Consider the following 20,653-nt stretch of genomic DNA (forward strand, 5'->3'; position numbering starts at 1 on the left):
CTATGTTTCGTCTTTGACATTTTTGGTTAGTGTCAAAAACAATGCCCCTTTTGAATTTGCTCTTTGTTTCTTAAGTCTTTTTAAAGTCTTCTAATTTCTAGTAGTAACTGCTGGCAAAGATAACTATGGTACTGTTTTTTGTGTTATTTCATTAAGAAGAAAGTTAGCTTTAATTCCAGTGCAATAATCAGTAAATTTTTTCCAGATTTCTATTATGGTAATTTTTTTCTTTACTTCTCTTGCAATTTGGGGTAGGGTATTTTCTGGTTTGGTTTTTGGTTGTTTTTTTTTTACTTCTTTACACTTTTTGTTCACCACATAACTTGTATGGAGAAGTTAAGTAAATACTTTTGTAGTGTATAAATCCTTGTGTAGCTGCAGTAACAATTATGAAACCAGCATGTATCCATTGTAAATTAATGCATCCTTAATACTAAATAATTTTCTGTTTCATCTGCTGCAGCTGTTGAAGTCAGAAGAGGATGCCTCATATAAACCTGTGAAGAAAGCTTGTACTCAACTTGTTGACAATTTGGTCGAGCACATTCTTAAATATGAGGAATCTTTATCAGGTACTATTATTTAAAACTCAGTAGCTAAACTCTTTTGAATTTTATATGATACTGTAAGAGTAGTTGTTCAAAGTGCTATCATGAAAAGTTACTCTTGGGGAATTCTTGTTAAAAAAAGATGGTAACAATTTATTGCTTTTAAGTTCATTATTAACTCCTGAGCACTGTATAATAAATAATAAAGCTTTCCCAGTTTTCACTACCTAATCATAATAACAGAACTACTTTCAAAATAGTATCTTCAGAATATTTTGAGAACACTTTGTGTTCTCATCTCTAATAAGAATATGCTGCATTGATGTTGAAAGAGATTTAACACTGGAACAGGTTGCCCAGGGAAGTGGTGAAAGCCCCATCCCTGCATTTTTTTAAGACCAGGCTGGATGTGGCTCTAGGCAACCTATCTAATGGAGGGTGTCCCTGCCAATGGCAGGGAGGTTGGAACTAGACGATCCTTGGGGTCCCTTCCAACCCCAACAATTCTCTGATTCTGTGAAAGCAGATACTCAAATCATGTTTAAGCCATATATTTTTAATTGCTCAAATATCACTTGGACTTAACATGTTTCTGTATTTTCTATCTTTTACAGATTCTGACAACAAAGGTGTCAATTCTGGTCGCTTGGTTGCTTGCATAACCACTTTGTTCTTATTCAGCAAAATCAGGCCCCAGCTAATGGTCAAACATGCTATGACCATGCAGCCCTACCTGACCACTAAGTGTAGTGTAAGTAGACAAAATCATTTTTTTTTTCTCCCTCAGTAATTAAGCATGGAAATGAATGGCTTTCTTGTATATTTGATGAAATTATGGGTTTATATCATTATCATCATAACTTTTTAAAATACTGGATCCTTTTGATGATCTCCATAGCCTCCAAGTTACTGTTCCTTACCACTGCCTCGACATTTTACAGCCAAATGAAACCGATACCTGTGCTGTCTCTACCCTGTGAGGACTAAGATCCAGTTTTTCACTTGTTATGAAATAACTTATTTCATAAAGTGGTTAATATTTAACATATATGAATCCTAAGACTAGAGGTACTGTTCTGTAAGATAGATTGATGTATCATATAGCAGATATATCAGAAGAAAAATGTCCATCCTTTACTGTACTTCATCTCTCACTTTCCTAGATCCCTCCTGTAAGACACTTTAGCTCACAAAAGCTGTAGTGCTGAGGCTCCCCAGTCCAGTCCCTTCTGCTGTTTTGATTGACACTGTTGACTCCAGGAAAGTTATGTCGGATCATGCAGCCATGGGTCAAGGAGGAGTGTGGGCGGGTGGCAGCAATCCATCAGGTTATATCAGCTGCCCAGGGCAGCCTTAAGAGTAATTATTAAATGGATTGTCGGTATAGCTTAGCATTTTCCAGTTCAGGTTTCCAGGAGTGTTCTTCAGGCACATTTACAAGAGACTTTTACAGAGACTTCTGATCAAACTATGTAAGAAAGTGTTACCTGATTATTTGCTTGCTGCAGCCCATTTAGTGGGTTACCTAGGTTTTGTACTTAGGAGCTGAATTGTAAAATTATCACTGTCAGCATGAATATGTTATGAATATGTTAAATGTCTTGATAGTAGCATTTATCATCCTGATTAATGAGCTTTATTTGTCAAAAAAAAAAAACGGTAAATTTCTACCAGGATGTGTCTTTAGTAGATAAATGTTTTCCATAGATTCTTCACAATACAGACACAATCACAAAAATGTAAACCAGTAATAACTATCGTTGTAATTTCTATGTTTGTGTGTGTCGTTACCTATTTTGCTTAAAGTACAGTGAGTCATAGCACAACTTCGTTTTGTTGCTGACGCCTTTTTCCAGATGTTGTGTATTCTGTAGTGTATATTGGGAAGAACTCCTCAATTTATTGTAGACCTCAAAAATTTATCAAGATCAAAACGTTTTGGGTCTTTAACAGCCATGATGAGAAGTGAAACTACACATAGGGATTTTCTTTGTTTTTTTCAAGAAGTTCTATGGAAAACAGAACTAGCATTCATAATAACATGTGATTTAATAGCAGAGGTAAACTATATAAATATCCTTTTATATCTTTACCAAATATCCTACATGAACTGGGGTTTTTACTCTAAGTGCATATTAGTAATACTTAGCTTATGGGCAACATGGTCAGAAATTAAGTTACATGCTATAAATGCTATTATTTCAGACCCAGAATGATTTCATGGTGATCTGCAATGTTGCAAAAATCTTAGAGCTTGTAGTGCCACTGATGGAGCACCCAAGTGAGACCTTTCTTGCCACTATTGAGGAAGACCTTATGAAACTCATCATCAAATATGGCATGACAGTAAGTTTTTAATCACTGCTATTAAGCTGATTTCATTTCACATGGCTAAATACCTTGCTTGGATTTAAAGAAAGTCTGTCTTCATTATGAAGGTAAATTCTCAGACATAAAAGAAAAAAATCAGTGTACTTGATTTAGTGGAGTTTGTTTTATTGCTATATTTTTATGATTTTGAGCAAGTTTTCAGAGCAGTCTAGGAGATGGGCATTGCATCCATTAGATTGTTAGTTTCAGTTCAGCATTGACTTTTTTTTTTATAGAGCTTTATAAAAATCTCCATTTTAACTCCTAAATATGGAATTTGTTCTTTCTTGCTCCTAGGTTGTTCAGCATTGTGTGAGCTGTCTAGGGGCTGTTGTGAACAAGGTCACCCAGAACTATAAATTTGTGTGGGCCTGTTTTAATAGATACTATGGTAAGAAAAATCACGTGTAATTGTCACTTCTTAGTTTTGGCTACAAGTCTTATGTTAGATATACACCACAATTAAACAATATGACCAAACTTTTATCTTGCTGTAGGTGCGCTTTCCAAATTAAAAAGTCAACATCAGGAAGACCCCAACAGTACAATACTTACTGCCAATAAACCAGCACTCCTTAGATCACTTTTCACTGTTGGAGCACTGTGCCGGCATTTTGATTTTGATCAGGAAGATTTTAAAGGCAACAGTAAGGTAAAATGACTTGTATTTAGTTGCCATATCTTACATATGTTGAATGCTTTGATTTGAAAGCACAGTATTTCTAGTCCCTGAAAGCTGAAGTGTATCTTGCTAATGCCTGCATTATAGCTTTTTAGGTTTTAAATACATGATTTTTCAAAGGCCATTCAGTAAGATTGTTTCTCCTTCTCCTTTTGATATTTATGCTTTTTACAAGAGATATTATAGCTATTATTTTTGTTTTAATTTGCTCAGGTTAACATTAAGGATAAAGTACTTGAACTGCTGATGTATTTTACAAAGCATTCAGATGAAGAAGTACAGACAAAAGCCATTATTGGCCTTGGTAAGACATAATAGTTTTTATTATTCTGCTATAGTAAAATCCAGATGTATCAGTAGAAACTCGTGTATTTGTGTAGTGGCAAGCAAGTTTGATTAAAATAAAAATTTACTGTGTGTTTTATTTGCAAACTGGCTATAGAAAAGTTGTCAACAAGTTGCTAGTTGCGTACTTCTGCAGCAGAGTGGATGGTTTAGACAGTGAATGCCTTCTGATGTGTGGCCAAGTCTAAAAGAGCATCATATTTCCAAAGTAACATAGATGTTCTTTTTTTCTCCACATGTAAGTATGTTCTAACTCCAAATCCTGCTGTACACTCCACTAGCCATGGTTAAAAACTACTAAGAAAAGTGCTGGGAAAAGTGTGAATGTTTTAAGTGCATAAGCAGGTATTCTGCATAAATCAAGAGAACTCTGACATTTTATACCAAGTTTCCACAGCACTGAGATGATGTCATAGTCTAGATATTACAGTTCATTTCAGGATTTTAGCAGTATTTCACTTTTAAAATAGATTCTTTATTTGAAGGCATTAGTACAGTATGTGACTTTCATTAATATATTAAATGCCACTGAATGCTTTGCATCATGGTCTTCCTCTGGTTTAAGGACAAAGCTGTACATGTGAAAGGATCTTGTTTGGACAGGTAGGCCTTGGTTTCTGGCTTAGTTCAAAGGAAGTTGTCTCCCTGGCTTATGCTCTTGCATTGTCTAGTTTAACTGTGGACAAGAATTCACCTCTTTAAATTGCTCTTTAGGTGGCAATACCTTTTTAGATATCTTGAAGGACATGGGGAACTTAGTTGTTAAAAATACTAGTAAAAGCCAGCAATGTGTGCTTGCAGCCCAAAAAGTCAGTCACATCCTGGACTGCATCAAGTGAAATGTGACCAGCAGGTAAAGAGAGGTTATTCTATCCTCTACTCTGCTTTCTTGAGACCCTACCTGCAGTACTGTGTCTGACTTGTGGACCTGTTGGTGTCAGTTCAGAAGAGGGCCATGAAGATAAGGGGCTTGAACACTGCCCCTATGAGGACAGGCTGAAAGTTGCTCTTGTTCCACCTGGAGAAGAGAAGGCTCCAGGAAGACCTTCTTGCAACCTTTCACTACTTAAAGGTTGCATCTGACAAAAAGTTTTCTAAATTATAGACTAAACTGTGATTGGTTTTAGGGGAGGGGGAAAACAAGGGTGCCTGTCAGCTGACCATCTTATGATTATTTTTTTTTCCTCAGTCTGTAAGCTTATCAGTCCTTAATGATATCTTGAGCACATGTTTTCAGCACTTGCTCCATTTTGAGGGTAGCTGTATAACGTATGAAGATGTGCAGAGATGTGTAGATGTAGAACCTTGGTTCTATCTTACAAGCTGGTAATGGAGCAAAGCTGCCAAAGCTATTCAAAGTTAGTGTGCAGCAATGAGGTGCAAAGGACAGGCAAGCTAATTCAACATTTATACACAGTAAAGGCATCATACAGAAGTGTGTACTTTCCTGTTGGCAATTATTAATGTGTCATTTTGATACGGATGCTCAATGGTTTTAGCCCTTGCTTTAAGCTGTGTTACTGCTGTTGAGAGATTAAGCATTAACCATAATCACAACCATTAAGCATAACTATAATGACTATGCTTATGCTTCTCTTCCAGATATGTATTTGCAACACAGGTTGTGGGTATAGAATTCTGTTAGTAAATTTAGCTTAACATGTAAGTATTTAACAGATAATGTCTTACTCAGCCAAGTTCAGTGCTTACTCTTAAGACTCTGAACAGAATGAAAGTTACAAAGTGGTATGAGAGCAGACCCAAGATGTGAAGTTAGTGCTTAAAGGAACACAACAGGTTCCTCTTTAAATCTCCTACAACAAATTCTTACATCAAGTAAGAACTTTTTTCCCCACTTACAGAGAATGGAAAAGTAAGAATTTCACTGAGAATACTGGTGTTTTATCCTCCTTTAAGTGAATGAAGGAAGAAAGTGTTACATGTTGTTACACATATATGCATGTGCTTTTTGTTTTTAAAATTAACCTTAAGAAAGGGGCTAGGGCTGCTCAGAGCTGGTCCAGTTGGAAACACCTGTATAGACTGCACAATCATACCACATACTCCACAGACCATCATTGTTCGTTTTTCTCCTCTTTCCCCTCCACCTCACCTTCATCTTTCTGTTTCTTATTTTGACATTGAAATGAGATCTTAAGCATGCTGAAATCTTGCTCTGGACCTAGCATGTAATCTGCACTGGCATTTTTGTGTCTTTAGAGTAATTTTTGAATTTTTTTCTGTCTTCCCTTTCCTACAGCTGTTTTTATGTGTTGCTTTTGCATAATTTTGTTTGCTCTCATTTTTTTCAACTCATTCTTCTTTTATGTTCATGTATTTTTGCTGTGTGTTCATTCACACATTCATTGACAAGAATAAGGCTGCCACTAAAAACGGTTTTCTAGTGTATATCTTCCAACAGTAGTGTTGGGAATGCTACAGAGAGCTATTTAGAGAAGACTTTAGTAAGTATATGAATAGTGACAGGAAGAGATAGAAATTTTAGTGTTCACTGTTGTGTGAGTGCTTGTTTGTTTTCTTTAAAGATTTTATCTTTAAATTCTTGTTTGGGGTTTTTTCACATTTGCTGTGCCTCTGTATAAACTCTTCACAGAATGTTTCTCTGCACGAATGTGTTATAAAAGCAATGGAGCATTTTTACCTGTATTCTTCCCTTGATCTTGTGAGACCTCTGAGTCATTCAGATGCAGGCCACTACACTAGACATGCTTCAAGACCTCTCTAACTCTTCTTGGTGATGCTGCCCTGGATCCACATCCCATCTTTATCCATCACAGCTGTGGCTGGTGGAATTGTCATGGCTGTGAATGGTGTCCATGCGGAAAAGCAATACTGTTTGGACTAGATAAAGCTATGCTGTATGGAGGAGATAGTTCAAACCTCTGTTTTGAAGGAAGACTTAAAAAGCAGAAATAAAATTTCTATACGTTAATAACATGGAATCATTTCCTCTTTTTTCACCCTTAGGATTTGCATTTATACAACACCCAAGTTTAATGTTTGAACAGGAAGTGAAGACTCTGTACAACAGCATTCTTTCGGATAAGAACTGTTCAGTAAACTTAAAAATCCAAGTGTTGAAAAACCTCCAGACCTACTTGCAGGAGGAGGATACACGTATGCAGCAGGCAGACAGAGACTGTAAGTCTTGAGTATTTTGTGTTAATGCAGCATGCAAACCAAAACATTCTTGCCCAAATCGTTGTGTATGTGAGCTGAGCCACTTATCAGATCCATAATACTGTTCCCAAATGATTTTCAAAAATTCATTATGTATGTAAGTATATGCACACATTGGGTATATTATTCACTTTCAGGATATGTAAATCCTGGAAGCAATCCAGAATATATAATTGCTGTAATGATGTTATTAATAACTTTTGGTCAAAATTCCTTCTAAGATTAATTTGTAGAGAGAAAATAATAATTGCAATGCAATAAACTTTGTAATTGAAAAGCTTTTATTAAGGAACAAAAATTATTAAGTCATGTCTCTTTAGATTTTTGATGTATATTTAACAGCACAGTGCCCATCCACAAGAAGGGCCGGAAGGAGGAACTGGGAAATTACAGACCTGTCAGCCTGACCTCAGTGCCAGGCAAGCTTATGGAACAGGTCATCTTGAGTGAAATCACACAGAACCTACAGGATGGTCAAGGGATCAGGCCCAGCCAGCATGGATTTAGGAGGGGCAGGTCTTGCCTGACTGACCTGATCTGCTTTTATGATCAGGTTACTGCCTGGTGAATGCAGGGAAGGCTCAGTGGTGACCTCATTGCTGTCTACAACTACCTGAGGGGAGGTTTTAGCCAGGTAGGGGTTGGTCTCTTCTCCCAGGCAAGCAGCAGCAGAATGAGAGGACACAATCTTAAGTTGTGCCAGGGGAGGTGTAGGCTGGATATTAGGAGGAAGTTCGTCACAGAGAGAGTGATTGCCCATTGGAATGGGCTGTGCAGGGAGGTGGTGGAGTTGCTGTCCCTGGAGATGTTCAAGAGAAGACTGGATGAGGCACTTGGTGCATGGTCTAGTTGATTGCTTAGGGCTGGGTAATCAGTTGGACTGGATGATCTTGGCGGTTTCTTCCAACCTGGTTGATTCTATGATTCTATGACTGCTCAGTGTTTCATGAGATTATAAACCCACTTTTAAGATAGCTGAAATGTGTATTTATTAAAAAGCTTAAAAATCAGCATGCATTAACTAATGGTAAAGCTTACGATTACGCTTTGGTGAGTTTGCTATTCCTTTTGTCCTTTTTACAGGGAAAAAAGTAGCAAAACAGGAAGACCTGAAAGAAATGGGTGATATTTCCTCAGGGATGAGTAGTTCCATCATGCAACTATATCTCAAACAGGTCCTTGAGGCTTTCTTTCATACCCAGTCCAGTGTACGCCACTTTGCTCTAAATGTCATTGCGCTGACGTTAAACCAGGGTCTCATCCATCCTGTTCAGGTATGGTAGTCTTTTGTAATGGGACATCTTTATTACTCAGGCTTTCAGAGAGTTTCACACTTGCTACGTAATTTTCCAGCTTTTCTCTTCCAGCTATGTTGCAGTATTTTCATATTGTAGTAAAAGGCCTTTAAAGAAAGCATATTTTGAAATCAGTTTTATATTGTTTAGCCAGTGAGATTCCAAATGCTGTCTTTTCTCTGTTGGATCAAGGTATAAAAGCTCAGCCAGCACCCAGATGTACATTGGAGCATATTTCTGTTACAAATTTCAGATGTATGCCAAGCAACTTTCTTCATTTGATTCTTTATCCTGGAAAATGTTTACTTGCATCCATGTTGGTTCCCACACTCCATCCAAACACTATGGAATTCCACAGTTGCTGTTAGAACTTTGATTATCATCTGCATTATTCTTTGCTTGTGTAATTTTGTAACTTTTTATACTGCAGCAACTGTGCATGTTCAGTAATAAGTAGTGTTTTGAGAGTTTTTTTAATGGCCTTTTTATAGTGTAAATTGACTCAAGAATTTGAGAGAAAGGGAAATGCTACCTCAAACCTCACAAAACATCAATTATTTATAATTCTGGCCTCTCATTTACTTTGTTCTAATTGCTTGCAAAAAGTAGTTAGGTAGTAAGTTACATATAGCTTCCTATTTTCTGTTTCCTATTTTCTGCTTCCCATTCTACCTTCTGCAATAGTTAGAGTATAACAAGAACAGTAGTGTAGTAGAAGAACAAAGACTGGGGAAGAGGAGTTGCAATAAGTCTAAATATTCATATTGTTTGTTTTTTCAAGTGTGTGCCATACTTAATCGCTATGGGCACAGATCCAGAGCCCTCTATGCGAAATAAAGCTGACCAGCAGTTGGTGGAAATAGACAAAAAATATGCTGGGTTCATTCACGTAAGTAGTTCTAATTTAATATATTACAAAATACTATTATGTTCTCCAGTGGTTTGACACATGGGTATGCCTCGGTAGCAGAAAAATATAAAGTAACAGACAATAACTATCAGCAATTGTAAAAATCATCTTGACTCTTTCCCCTGTATGGAGATGTCCGTTTTTACAAATAGAAAGGCTATTAGTAATTAGAAGTGTCTCTTGCAGTCCAAAATTCCCTTTAATTTCTGATTCATAGTAATATTTTCCTCACTGAACTGTACTTAAGAGCATTTATTTGACAAGAAGTAAGAACAGGTGTTTCGTAATATTTAGCAATGACTTTCCTGTATCAGTGGACTAGAGAAGAGAACACCTTCCGTAAAAGTCCTTAGTGTATAGGTAGTAGAATGCTAAGCCATTAAGGCTTTATAAATTTTAATCTAAGCAGAAAGAGTATAGGAAGCTATTTAGATCTGAGGGTTCTTGCTGAAAGTTAAGATACAAGGGCTAAGTGAGGGCTTTTGGAGTTGTGGTATGGTGCCAGTAATTCCATTTAAGATCTGAAATTAAAGCTGCAGTACCCTTTCCTTATTTTGGAAGGCCCCATTCTGGGTTAATTGTGTGTGCTACATTGTCTAACGTTTCATACCTGCTTGTATTCCACTGTAATTGGAGCACTGCACTGTTGATGGCAATCAAACAGGTATCTAATCCAGTAGGTAAAGGTACATGAAATTTCATATGTAGGCAGCTGGGATTTAAGACAGTGTATCCATGAAGCAAAATCTTTGCTCAACGGCAGCAGAGGCGCTATGGGGAGAACAAGATATACAGCCTCAGTAGAGATTCCTGGGTTTTTTTAAGGAACCTTGAATTAAGTAAAATCGGCTGGAAATGACAGCACATATGCAAAAAAAAACCTCATTTTCTGTTTGTTAGTCCTGTTGTACTAATACAGACTTGGTTGCTGGTTTCTCTACAAGCAACACCAAGGATGCATATTTGGTAAAATATTCTATTAGTATATGCAAACATTTTGATATTCTTGAAAACCATTTAAATTGGAATACCTGGCTGTAGTGGGTAAAGATATTAGCTAGATGTTTGTAACAGAATTTATAGTGAAAGCAGTTCACATGATATTCTGATCTCTTCCATAAGTTCTGTATTGATCCCTTTGCTAACATGAAAGGTAGAATTGCTTCTGGCATGTTTTAAAGGTAAACTTCAGGTGATCATCCACTTAACAGGAGTAAATTTTACTGCTTTGAAATCAGCAGCTTAAAGAAAAATAAATACATTTCCATTTCAGATGAAAGCAGTGGCTGGTATGAAGATGTCTTACCAGGTACAACAGGCAATCAATACCTGCCCAAAAGATCCTGTAAGAGGTTTTAGACATGATGAATCATCCAGTGCATTGTGCTCACACCTATACTCCATGATCCGCGGGAACCGTCAACACAGACGAGCCTTTCTAATTTCTTTACTGAACCTCTTTGATGATACTGCAGTAAGCATCACATTTCCTTCATTTAGAAGAAATTAAAATGCAGAACTACAAGCTTAAATTCTCCTTTTACAACATATTTGTGTGACATTATTATTGGTAACTTTATTTCCATAATATACTTTGTAATATGGAATATTTACCTCTGTTATTTATTACCTATATAATAGAATGCATTTGTTACTTTTGCATCTTTCTGTACTTTCCTGTACAGTCTGGACTGATCAGAAATACTGTATCTTGAGGTATGACCAAATTTTGCATGTATGCATATTGTTTAGAATGGCTTTGGGGGTGTATGTAGAACAAAATTTTTGATCACGTTTTTGCTTTAGACTGTTAGGAACACAGGATAAATGCTAAGTCTGAAGTATTGGTAAGTGTAATATTCTATATTTTTTTTTTAAACTTCCAGAAAACAGAGGTGAATATGCTCTTGTACATAGCAGACAATCTAGCCTGTTTTCCTTATCAAACACAAGAAGAGCCACTGTTTATAATGCATCATATAGACATTACGCTATCAGTTTCTGGTAGCAACCTATTACAGTCATTTAAAGAGGTATGTGTCTTTATATTTTTCTGTATTTCTATACAGTTTTAATAATAAAATCCAGTTTAAATACATAGTTTATGGCAAGAAAAGAGTGCACGTTACATCTTTTCTTAAAGTAGCGTATTAGAGCCTGAATCATGGTATAGTATCTGTTGCTATGGCAATACACAACCCTGTAAGAAAAAGGCCTCTGCTCCTTAAAGTCTTCAGTGTCTTAACTTCCTGGACAACTTAAACAGAAGAAGGGACAAATTGTCAGGAAGCAAGCATGTTTATAGAATGTCTAACCTGACTAGTAAGTACAGTTCAGAATTGGTGCCTGGGAAAGTATACTGCTTTGAATTCTCCGTTTTTCGTCTACTAGAAAGGTTACCTTCTTCAGATTGGGGACTTACGTGTAGCACAGCACAGAAAGGATGAGATCCCGCTTAGGACTTCTTAAGTTCTCTGTGATGAAATATCATGCCATGTGCAGTAATAATACAGCTGTGGAATTCTGTAGACCAAAAAGTAGTAGAACTTACTATTGTTAATAGTGTGTATGATCACTTGAGCATTTCTCTGGTCAGCAGTGCATAAATTTCTAAGACACAAGTATTAAAAGCAGCTTGGACTAGTCTGTATCAGAGTACATGTGGAAATCAGGTGGCAGAAATGATATGCAGGTGAAAGAAAAGTGGAATTTTCTTCCTGATTTATTTGGTTTGGTCTTATGCATTTTACTGCAACTGCTAACATTAAGCAGTCTTTTATGAATAACATGCCAGTGCAATACTTGTTCCTTTGGTTACTCTCTGTGGGCTTTGGATGAGCTTTTCAGCATCTTTTTGCCATAAATACTTTTAAAATTTGTTTAATACTGAATTATAAATTCATAATATTGTCTGAAGAATTCTTGTTAATTTAAGCCAGTAGTGATTTTGTAAAGATTTTTTTAGAAACATACATAATGCTACTTACTCTGATTTTGAAAGGTGTGTTAATTCCTCTATCTTGCAGTCTATGGTGAAAGACAAAAAAAAGGAAAGAAAACCTTCATCAGATGAGGAAACTGAGAGTGACAGTAACAGTGGAAGTGGGAGCGAAAGTGAGGAGGAAGGTTCTAAGCCTCGAAGGTTACGGAAACGAGTAGACTCTGATTCAGATTCCGATGAAGAAAATGATATAAATGCTGTGATGAAATGTTTACCAGAAAATTCAGCTCCTTTAATTGAATTTGCCAATGTCTCCCAAGGCATATTATTACTTTTAATGCTAAAACAGCATTTAAAGAACCTCTGTGGATTCTCTGATAGGTAAGAATGTTTAGATACAGGTCCTCTTTGTATCTAGTGAATTCTTTGTGAGGACTTAAATTTGGCAGTTTTTTAAAAAAGTTGATTGTAACTAATTGTTCAAGCAACAATTTGTGTAAGAGGGAAAACATACATTTGATAAGCTAAATATAATGAAAGTTTGGCTTAGAAAGAACAATGTTTTCTTTTCTTACCAGGATGCCTATTTTATGTGGAATGATTAAAATATATAGCTACTTGTACTGAAGCTTTTAAAAGTTTTTCTTAGAAATTGCTTTGGAATTTCTTCAAAAGCTCCTTCATTTTATTTTCTTTAAAACAGTAAAATTCAGAAATATTCTCCATCTGAATCTGCAAAAGTTTATGATAAAGCGATAAACAGGAAGACAGGAGTGCATTTCCATCCAAAACAAACTCTGGATTTTCTGCGGAGTGATATGGCTAATTCCAAGATCACTGAAGAAGTGAAGAGGACTATAGTAAAACAGTACTTAGATGTAAGTTGCTTTGCAGAAAACCTGAAATCCTTTCTAACTAGTTAACACACTGTAAACTTGATAGCAGCTGTGGATGAATGTTTTGGAATGTTAAGTTCCTGGAAATCTTACATGATATACTGAAACTCACCACTTTCTTTCAGGATGTTTAGCAGGACTATCTTTCATAGATTTCTAATAAGTTCAAACACAGTGAAAATTAATTTAAACTCAAAAATCTTATACTTTGTGGGGTATTTTGCAACTTCTGACATCCATCTTGTATATGTCTCCCATATAACTTGTTTGTTTTAACCCTGACTGTTTCCATCACAGAAGTACAGACTAGATCTAGTGTGTTTAGTCTAGAAATCTAGAAATACCAGTAAGACAAAACTTGCAATTTTGGAAACACAAGAAGAAAGCTTTTACATATATACAAAAAAAGGAGAGGGAAGTAAAAATTTTATAGAACAAAACATCAGCTGTTCAAGTTTAAAGCTTGCTCTGTTTCTTTACCTTTCTGTTCATTCTTTCGTTTAATGTAGTGTGATATAAATGTCTGTTTTTAAAGTTGCAATGTGGACTAATCTTGGGTTTTTTAACAGTTCAAGCTCCTTATGGAACATTTGGATCCTGATGAAGAGGAAGAAGATGGAGAGGTGTCAGCTAGCACAAATGCTCGGAACAAAGCAATTACCTCGCTGCTTGGAGGAGGCAGCCCTAAAAACAATGCAGCTGAGACAGAGGACGATGAAAGTGATGGGGAGGATAGAGGAGGAGGCACTTCAGGGGTGAGGCGGAGGAGGAGTCAACGTATTTCGCAGCGTATTACGTAAAACGATTTTTATGTGCTTATAAATGTCAGTCTATTATATTAAATGTACACCAAGTAATGTAATCCACATGAAAGAAAGCATTTTGTAGATAGAGATTCTCTACTTAACCGTTTATACAACTTTTGTAGAAAGTTTAACAGAAAAGACAATAAAAAAAAAAACAACAAACAACCTAGAAAATTTATCCCGTATAAAAAGTTATTAATTTTCCTTTGGAATGTACTGTGTGTTATCCTTTTTATTGTTGCCAAGTTTTTATGTAGCTTTATGATTCATGTGTATATATAATTTTATATATCAATAAGAGATAAAGACACGGGTACAAATTAAGAGTATGTGGTTTTACAAGGATATGTTAACCCCTTGGCGCTGGCGGTCGCGGTGCGTCTCATTGCCGGCAATGGAATGTGTGCCGGGAAATCCCAACTCCCGGCGTCAAGGGATTAAAAGCAATAAAAGCAATAATTTCACTAAAGTTCTTTTGTGTAACACTTGGTCTTTTTTCCCCCCAATGTTTTAGTCATTGAGAAGGTCAAAACGAAATTCAGACTCTACGGAGTTGGCAGCACAGATGAATGAAAGTGTTGATGTCATGGATGTCATCGCTATTTGCTGTCCAAAGTACAAAGACCGACCACAAATTGCAAGAGTAGTACAGAAAACCAGCAATGGCTTCAGTGTTCAGTGGATGGCAGGCTCCTACAGTGGCTCCTGGACTGAGGCTAAGCGCCGTGATGGCCGCAAACTGGTGCCTTGGGTAGACACTATTAAAGAGTCAGACATTATTTACAAAAAAATTGCTCTAACGAGTGCTAATAAGCTGACTAATAAAGTTGTGCAGACTTTACGATCGCTGTATGCCGCCAAGGATGGAACTTCCAGCTAATGAATTTGTACATGCAGCCAAATTTACAGGAATTGAAATAACAGAAAAACTTGAAATATCATCTTTCTGGCAAAAAAAAAAAAATCAGTTAAATGAAGAGTAAGAATGGAACCTGGGACGCGGGAAAAAGAAGGAAATATTTGGTAAACATTTTTGTGGGAGCTTCCTTCGCTGTTGTGCAGCAGAAACTTCTCAGTTCATTTTTACTCCCACTGTATTATAGTTTAACAAAAAAAATTGTTTATATCTTGAAAAAAAACCTTTCTGTTTAAAAAAAAAATAAACAAGTGAATGTTGGAAATTAGTCTGTTAATGTTCTTAATAAAGTGTTCTTGGAGTTTAACCTAGCAGCGGATGGCTTTCTTTAGCTTAGCCCAGTTTCCAGGGAAGCATTGTTTTTCCAGGCTGTAAAATGGCAAAATCTCCTGGATATATAATTTATTCTGTTGAAGAAAAAAAAAAAAGAAAAAAAAAAGGGAGAAAAAAAAGCATGCAGTATCTATGACCTATCTGCAGGAGGATTTTTGTAAATGTAGATTTTGATGTATTAGGTCACCCTGAAATAATACAAGAAAAGGGATCCCCAGCAAATCTGGTGGAATTGAATACTGCAATAAATTTTTTTACTTCTCTTTGTTACTTGTCTGTTTCCATTTGAATTTCTTATTGTAAAGATCTGTTTAAATCCATTTATATTATTTTGCAGTCTTTTATGTAAAATTTACTATATCAGTGGTTTTCGAAACAAGACATAAAATATTGTTTATACAGTTTGTATAGGCTGACTTCTGAATAATTGGTATCTTTATTTTTATCCCTTTAAAGGGTGTAAACACAAGTTAACTCCAGGGTTTTATTGTATCCTGCAATATTTAGTATTAACTATATGATTTAGCACTGTGCCAAACACATTTCCAAGAGTACGTTTTGATATAAAAAGAAACTATAGTTTATTCCTTGTATGCTTCAATTTCTTTCTAATGCTGTCCAAATGGTAATTTTTAATAGTTTAAATCTGGGGAAAGCTGAGTAACTTTTCTGCTTGGGCTAACTGGCCATGTATGCATTTCTATGGATTAATAGAAGAGAGGTTTGTATCAAGAGGAGATAGCTACCAGAATCTGAGCAGTGAGTGGATCAGGGTTACTATGCTACATTCCTTCACAATTTATTTTGTAAGGTTTGTATATTAGACTACTTTTTTTTAAACAATTGAAAGATGTTTTCACCTTTTGTAAACTGAAAAAAATTCTATTGAAAGCTTTCAGAAGCATTTGCTTCAGCTGCATTGCCACAGCTTTTCTCAAGCATTTTGCCTTCCTAGAGAGTAAGAGAAGCAGTATATTTGCAAACAGAAAACAGATAAACTTTTTAGGGGACTGTTAAATCCTACTGTGTTTTCAAATGTATTTATCTAAAACATGTGTTCCTCAATAGGTAAATCTATTATGTTTATTTTCTTTTATAAATTTAATTTATGGTAGGAGGCTGTTTATATGAAACTAGCCATTCTAAGCATTCTTTGAATTGTGAGGAATAGTAACAGTGTTCCAAAACATTCTCATGTATTAAAAAAAATAATTAAAATGAAATTATTAATAACTCCTCAGAATCTAGTTAGTAATTGTTGCTATGGGAAATGCTTTTTTGCTCTTTCACCACTGGAATTTTTCTGAACAGAAATATTTTGCTTTCACTGTTAATGGTATTTTCTTCACTGTACAATAAGTAGGGAGAAACAGAAAAAGCAGAAGTCACTCCTCTGCAGCTCTTCGAGTAGGGCATTTTTGCAGCAAACAATGAATACTGTATTTCTTAGAGCTAGGAGCAGCTTTTATAGTGGGAAATGCATACTCTGAGGGATGTATGGCATGTCACAATACTGCTAGAAAGAGCTGAAAAGATTTACAAGGAAATTCTGAAATTATGAAAACAAGAATTTCATACAGATGCAGTCAAAAATGAAGTTACCTGCAAGCCATGTCTGGTGCTATTTATATTGAAGCATCTTATTTTTAATTGATAATACAAATATTTCCATGTTCATAAATTGTTTCCTGGCCATGTGGTTCTCCCAATAGCAATTAAGGTTGCTTATTTCAATTTTCTTGGTATTTCTTGGAATAAAATGATCATAAAGAAATTATAATCAAACAACAGAAACCTGAAGTCAAAAGTTGTCTTAGTTGAGAGGATTTGAACCATTACTCTGTGGTGTGAGGGGCATACATGCTGCTCGATGGGATGGATTAGCTATAACATAATATATGCTTTAAAAAGTATAGAGTAATGATTAAATTGAATGAGATTCTCAAGAGTTAAGAGCTGAATTTTCCCCTTCAGTACCACACAGAGTAATGTCTAGTTTTGTTTTACCTATCACAAACATTCAGATGACTTGCTGCAAAAGAAAAAGGCAGTAGTGTCTGTTTAGGGAGAAAAGTTCTGCTTAGCTGTGTGTGTAACACGGGCTGGTGATTTTCAGGGGTGTGAAGCAGGTGGCCTGACTCAGTGCTGCAGTCAGCTGCAGTCAGTGCAGTTCTCAGCCTCTCTGTAGCAGTCACAATTTTACCAACATGCACCATGTCACAGGCATCAGCCCAGACCAAGAGAAAAGCTTTTCTACATTGGGGGGAAAAAAAAATATTGATGTTGGTTTTTAAAAGTGCTGCAGTGCAGTGATCGATAGTGACAATTTTACACCTTTGCGTTGACATAGCTTTCTAGTATTTTTTCCACAGTGTGGCTGTAGGTTTTTTCATAACTATATTGATTATTGAATTTTATTTTTTTTTACTGCTTTCTCCCTTTTGAGTAGAGGTTCTCTACATGGAAACTTCTTGTATTGTACCTAACAAAGGGTTACTGACAACCTTTTAGAATCAATGCTAGCCATATTGTACTTTTTAAGAAAACACAGACATTTCCACAATCTAAACAAATAAGAATGAAAGAATTATTTTTAATCTCCACTTAAGTACTGTAAAATTGCAGAGTAATTTTTGACTATTTTCATTATCTGCAGCTATAAAAATCACAATAGTTTTTGACAAAACTTTGATTATAAATAAGTATTTTTTTAAATGATTCATTAATGCCCTTTCATATTTTTTGAGGTTCTTTATTGCTTATATTAATAAGGCTGAGGTGTATAAAGGTAAACCTGGGCAATATACAACATAGGCATTTTTTGTGGGGTGTGGCCATTAAAAAAGCTATTTGAAATTTTAAAACTAGAGTCAAACTTTAGCCTTGCTGTTGCAGTGTCACTAGTGAGAATATTGTTACTGTGGAGTAATTAGGTTGTGCCAAACATTAGTTCTAACATGAAATACCTTGTAGCACTTAAATAGTTTTTGAATGTGTTCATGGCTCATGATAAAAAGGTTTGTAACTGAGTCTGTCTCACATGGTGTTAGTTAAACAGCAAGAAGTTCTGCCTAAATGCAGATGGTGTTCATCTTCTGGAGTAATGAATGGATCTTTTCAAGTGATTCTTAGTGTACGGCTGACACGTTCTAGCTGCAAGCCCCAGACCAGGTACTAATGGAGTTGAATTCAAACAAACACCTAATGCTCTTGTTATGTGCCTGACTCTCCTGAAGTCTCAGGCCCTAGAAATAATGAGAGTCCAAGGCACAAGGTCCTGTGTCCTCCTTTGCTTCCATTCACCAAAGAACCACACCATAATCCTCATACAAGCATTTCCATATCCCTCAGAGCCTTTGTCATCATTGAAGTACTGAGTTGTAATGGGCAACTTCTTAATGTAAGTAGTGAGTTTTTAGATTTCATGATTTCTTGACTAAATATTAAAGTGTTGCTGTTATATACAAACAAATTCATAGTATTTTCATATTTCATTCATTTAAAATAAATGTCTTAAGAGTTCAGTTTGGACCCTTCCAAAATGAAATAAGTTCTTACTCTAGTACACACATTACACACTTCTCATTGTGCTCACAATGCTCAAATTCTGCCTTAGCCATCCATGCAATCTGTTTTTTTAAAAGTCTGAGAGAATCCTTGCCAGTGTATGTTCAGCCCATTATGCATAACTTTTTAGTTTCTACACAATTCAGATGTGAATTCCCACTTAAATTTGAAGTTCCTGGTTACAAAGGGGTAGTTTTCATTGGCATGCATGCAACTGTATTATACATTGTTTGCAGTTATCCAAGCTGTTGCATATCTCCTCCAAACGTTCTTCTCAAAAAAAAAAAGTCCTTAGCCTGAGGGTTGGTTTGGGGGGGAACTGAGGAAGTAGGAGGGGAGAGTCCATACCACACAGAACAGCAGCAGCTCAGTAGTTGAGCACCTTGTGGTAGCTGTTCCCGTGTGCAGTCTGCACTTGGGGTTATCCATCCAGACAAGGGAGTCTGCTACACTGAAGCTGCAAAAGAGCATCACCAATAACTGACTGTCCCAGTTACCGTTTATGATGCAGAGTGGCAAGTAGTTCTCATTATTTCAGTGACTAAAGAAATTTATTTTTACTTCAAAAGAGCTTTTTTCCATCACTCTACTTTTTTCAGCTGTTGAAAGGCTGTGTTTCTCTTTTGAAAACAACTATCTTGCTTCTCAAAAGCTTGAATGGTGATTTAGCTGATTTCCTCCCACACAGGGCCTTGATTTATTAAGCAGGATAATACCTCTGTGTCTGTAAGGTAGCCTCTGTCTTTTGGAAGCTGTAGTTAAGAGCACTAAATCACGTTGCATGAAGCACTATTTCAACTGCACCTTTAGCTGCAAACTTCACTCCCAACACCATTTTTATCAGTCACCTCATTTTCACTGCACTTTGTGCCTTCCCTTTTCCCAAAACATCTTCTGTATTTGTTTTACCTATCCTTTATTTGCAATTCTCTTTCTAAACGTAGAGGGCTACAAATTTTGTTTCAAACAGCCCAAGTTTGCCAGTACAGTTGATTTATTTTTGAGAAATTACAGAGGGGATCATCTGCCTCTCATTTTGGCTTCACAAGCACAGACTGAAGACCTACACTTTCTCTGAGCAACAGCCTGCCCTCTGTTTCATAGTTTGTATGTTCAATTCTCCTGTTAGGGTGCAAGCTTGTATAGCAATAATTACAGGACCTGAGCTGCACTTGAATTCCTGACAGGCAGAAATATGCATGTGCTTCCTGCTTAAACTCAAAGTGCTCTGCAAGCACAAGCAAAAACTGCAATGATTCCCTGAGAAAATCCATTTGTTCAAGATTCATTACAGCTTTTTTGATTCTGAACAATTCCTTGTGGGGATGGATTTTCAAATTCAAGGCCAACCATTTACATCTCCTGACTGATGGATCCCTGCAGTTCTGAACAGTACCACATAAAATCTGCAGGTCAGATTTATGTAACACCATGTTCTCTGTGATGTGTATCACTCCTCATGAATTCTTTTTACTTGCTATTCAAAAATATTGGTTGGGGAAAAAATTATGATGCACATAGGTCTGACAGCTGTTACACATTGTATAAAATTGTCAGTTCTGGCCAGCTGAGTAGGAGGTCAGAAAACTCAGAATTTTACTAGAACACTATTTTAGAACTATTTGTCAAAATCAGCTTCTGTGACGTCTTGATTAAACTTGTGTACAGTTGTCAGAAATTCTGGAAAGGCAAAAATTTATTTCTTAAGTTACTCCCCCACCCAGGTCTATCTCCTATGTTCTCAGAATTTCAGTGGTATCTTATAAACCAAAACACCCCAAGGAGCACAAAGGATTATGTTCTGAAGAAGAAAGCAAATCTCTTTCAAAGGCATTGCTGTACT

At 36.1% G+C, this 20,653-nt stretch overlaps 1 protein-coding gene across 1 annotated transcript in view; it reads left to right on the forward strand.

Annotated features, from left to right (window-relative positions):
• NIPBL (NIPBL cohesin loading factor) overlaps positions 1-15,288 on the forward strand; it is a 93,034-nt gene extending 77,746 nt beyond the window's left edge. The window contains exons 32-46 of the mRNA XM_054398010.1: positions 464-572; positions 1,163-1,299; positions 2,754-2,894; positions 3,216-3,309; positions 3,416-3,570; positions 3,814-3,904; positions 6,934-7,107; positions 8,230-8,420; positions 9,223-9,330; positions 10,625-10,825; positions 11,238-11,384; positions 12,378-12,673; positions 12,996-13,170; positions 13,758-13,943; positions 14,509-15,288. Of these exons, the coding sequence (XP_054253985.1) occupies positions 464-572; positions 1,163-1,299; positions 2,754-2,894; positions 3,216-3,309; positions 3,416-3,570; positions 3,814-3,904; positions 6,934-7,107; positions 8,230-8,420; positions 9,223-9,330; positions 10,625-10,825; positions 11,238-11,384; positions 12,378-12,673; positions 12,996-13,170; positions 13,758-13,943; positions 14,509-14,874 (2,571 nt within the window). The 3' untranslated portion in view covers positions 14,875-15,288. The remainder of the gene's footprint in view (positions 1-463; positions 573-1,162; positions 1,300-2,753; positions 2,895-3,215; positions 3,310-3,415; positions 3,571-3,813; positions 3,905-6,933; positions 7,108-8,229; positions 8,421-9,222; positions 9,331-10,624; positions 10,826-11,237; positions 11,385-12,377; positions 12,674-12,995; positions 13,171-13,757; positions 13,944-14,508) is intronic.
• Positions 15,289-20,653: the final 5,365 nt, after the last annotated feature.

The sequence above is a fragment of the Indicator indicator genome, chromosome Z, assembly GCF_027791375.1.
Source record: "Indicator indicator isolate 239-I01 chromosome Z, UM_Iind_1.1, whole genome shotgun sequence".
Taxonomy (NCBI): domain Eukaryota; kingdom Metazoa; phylum Chordata; class Aves; order Piciformes; family Indicatoridae; genus Indicator; species Indicator indicator.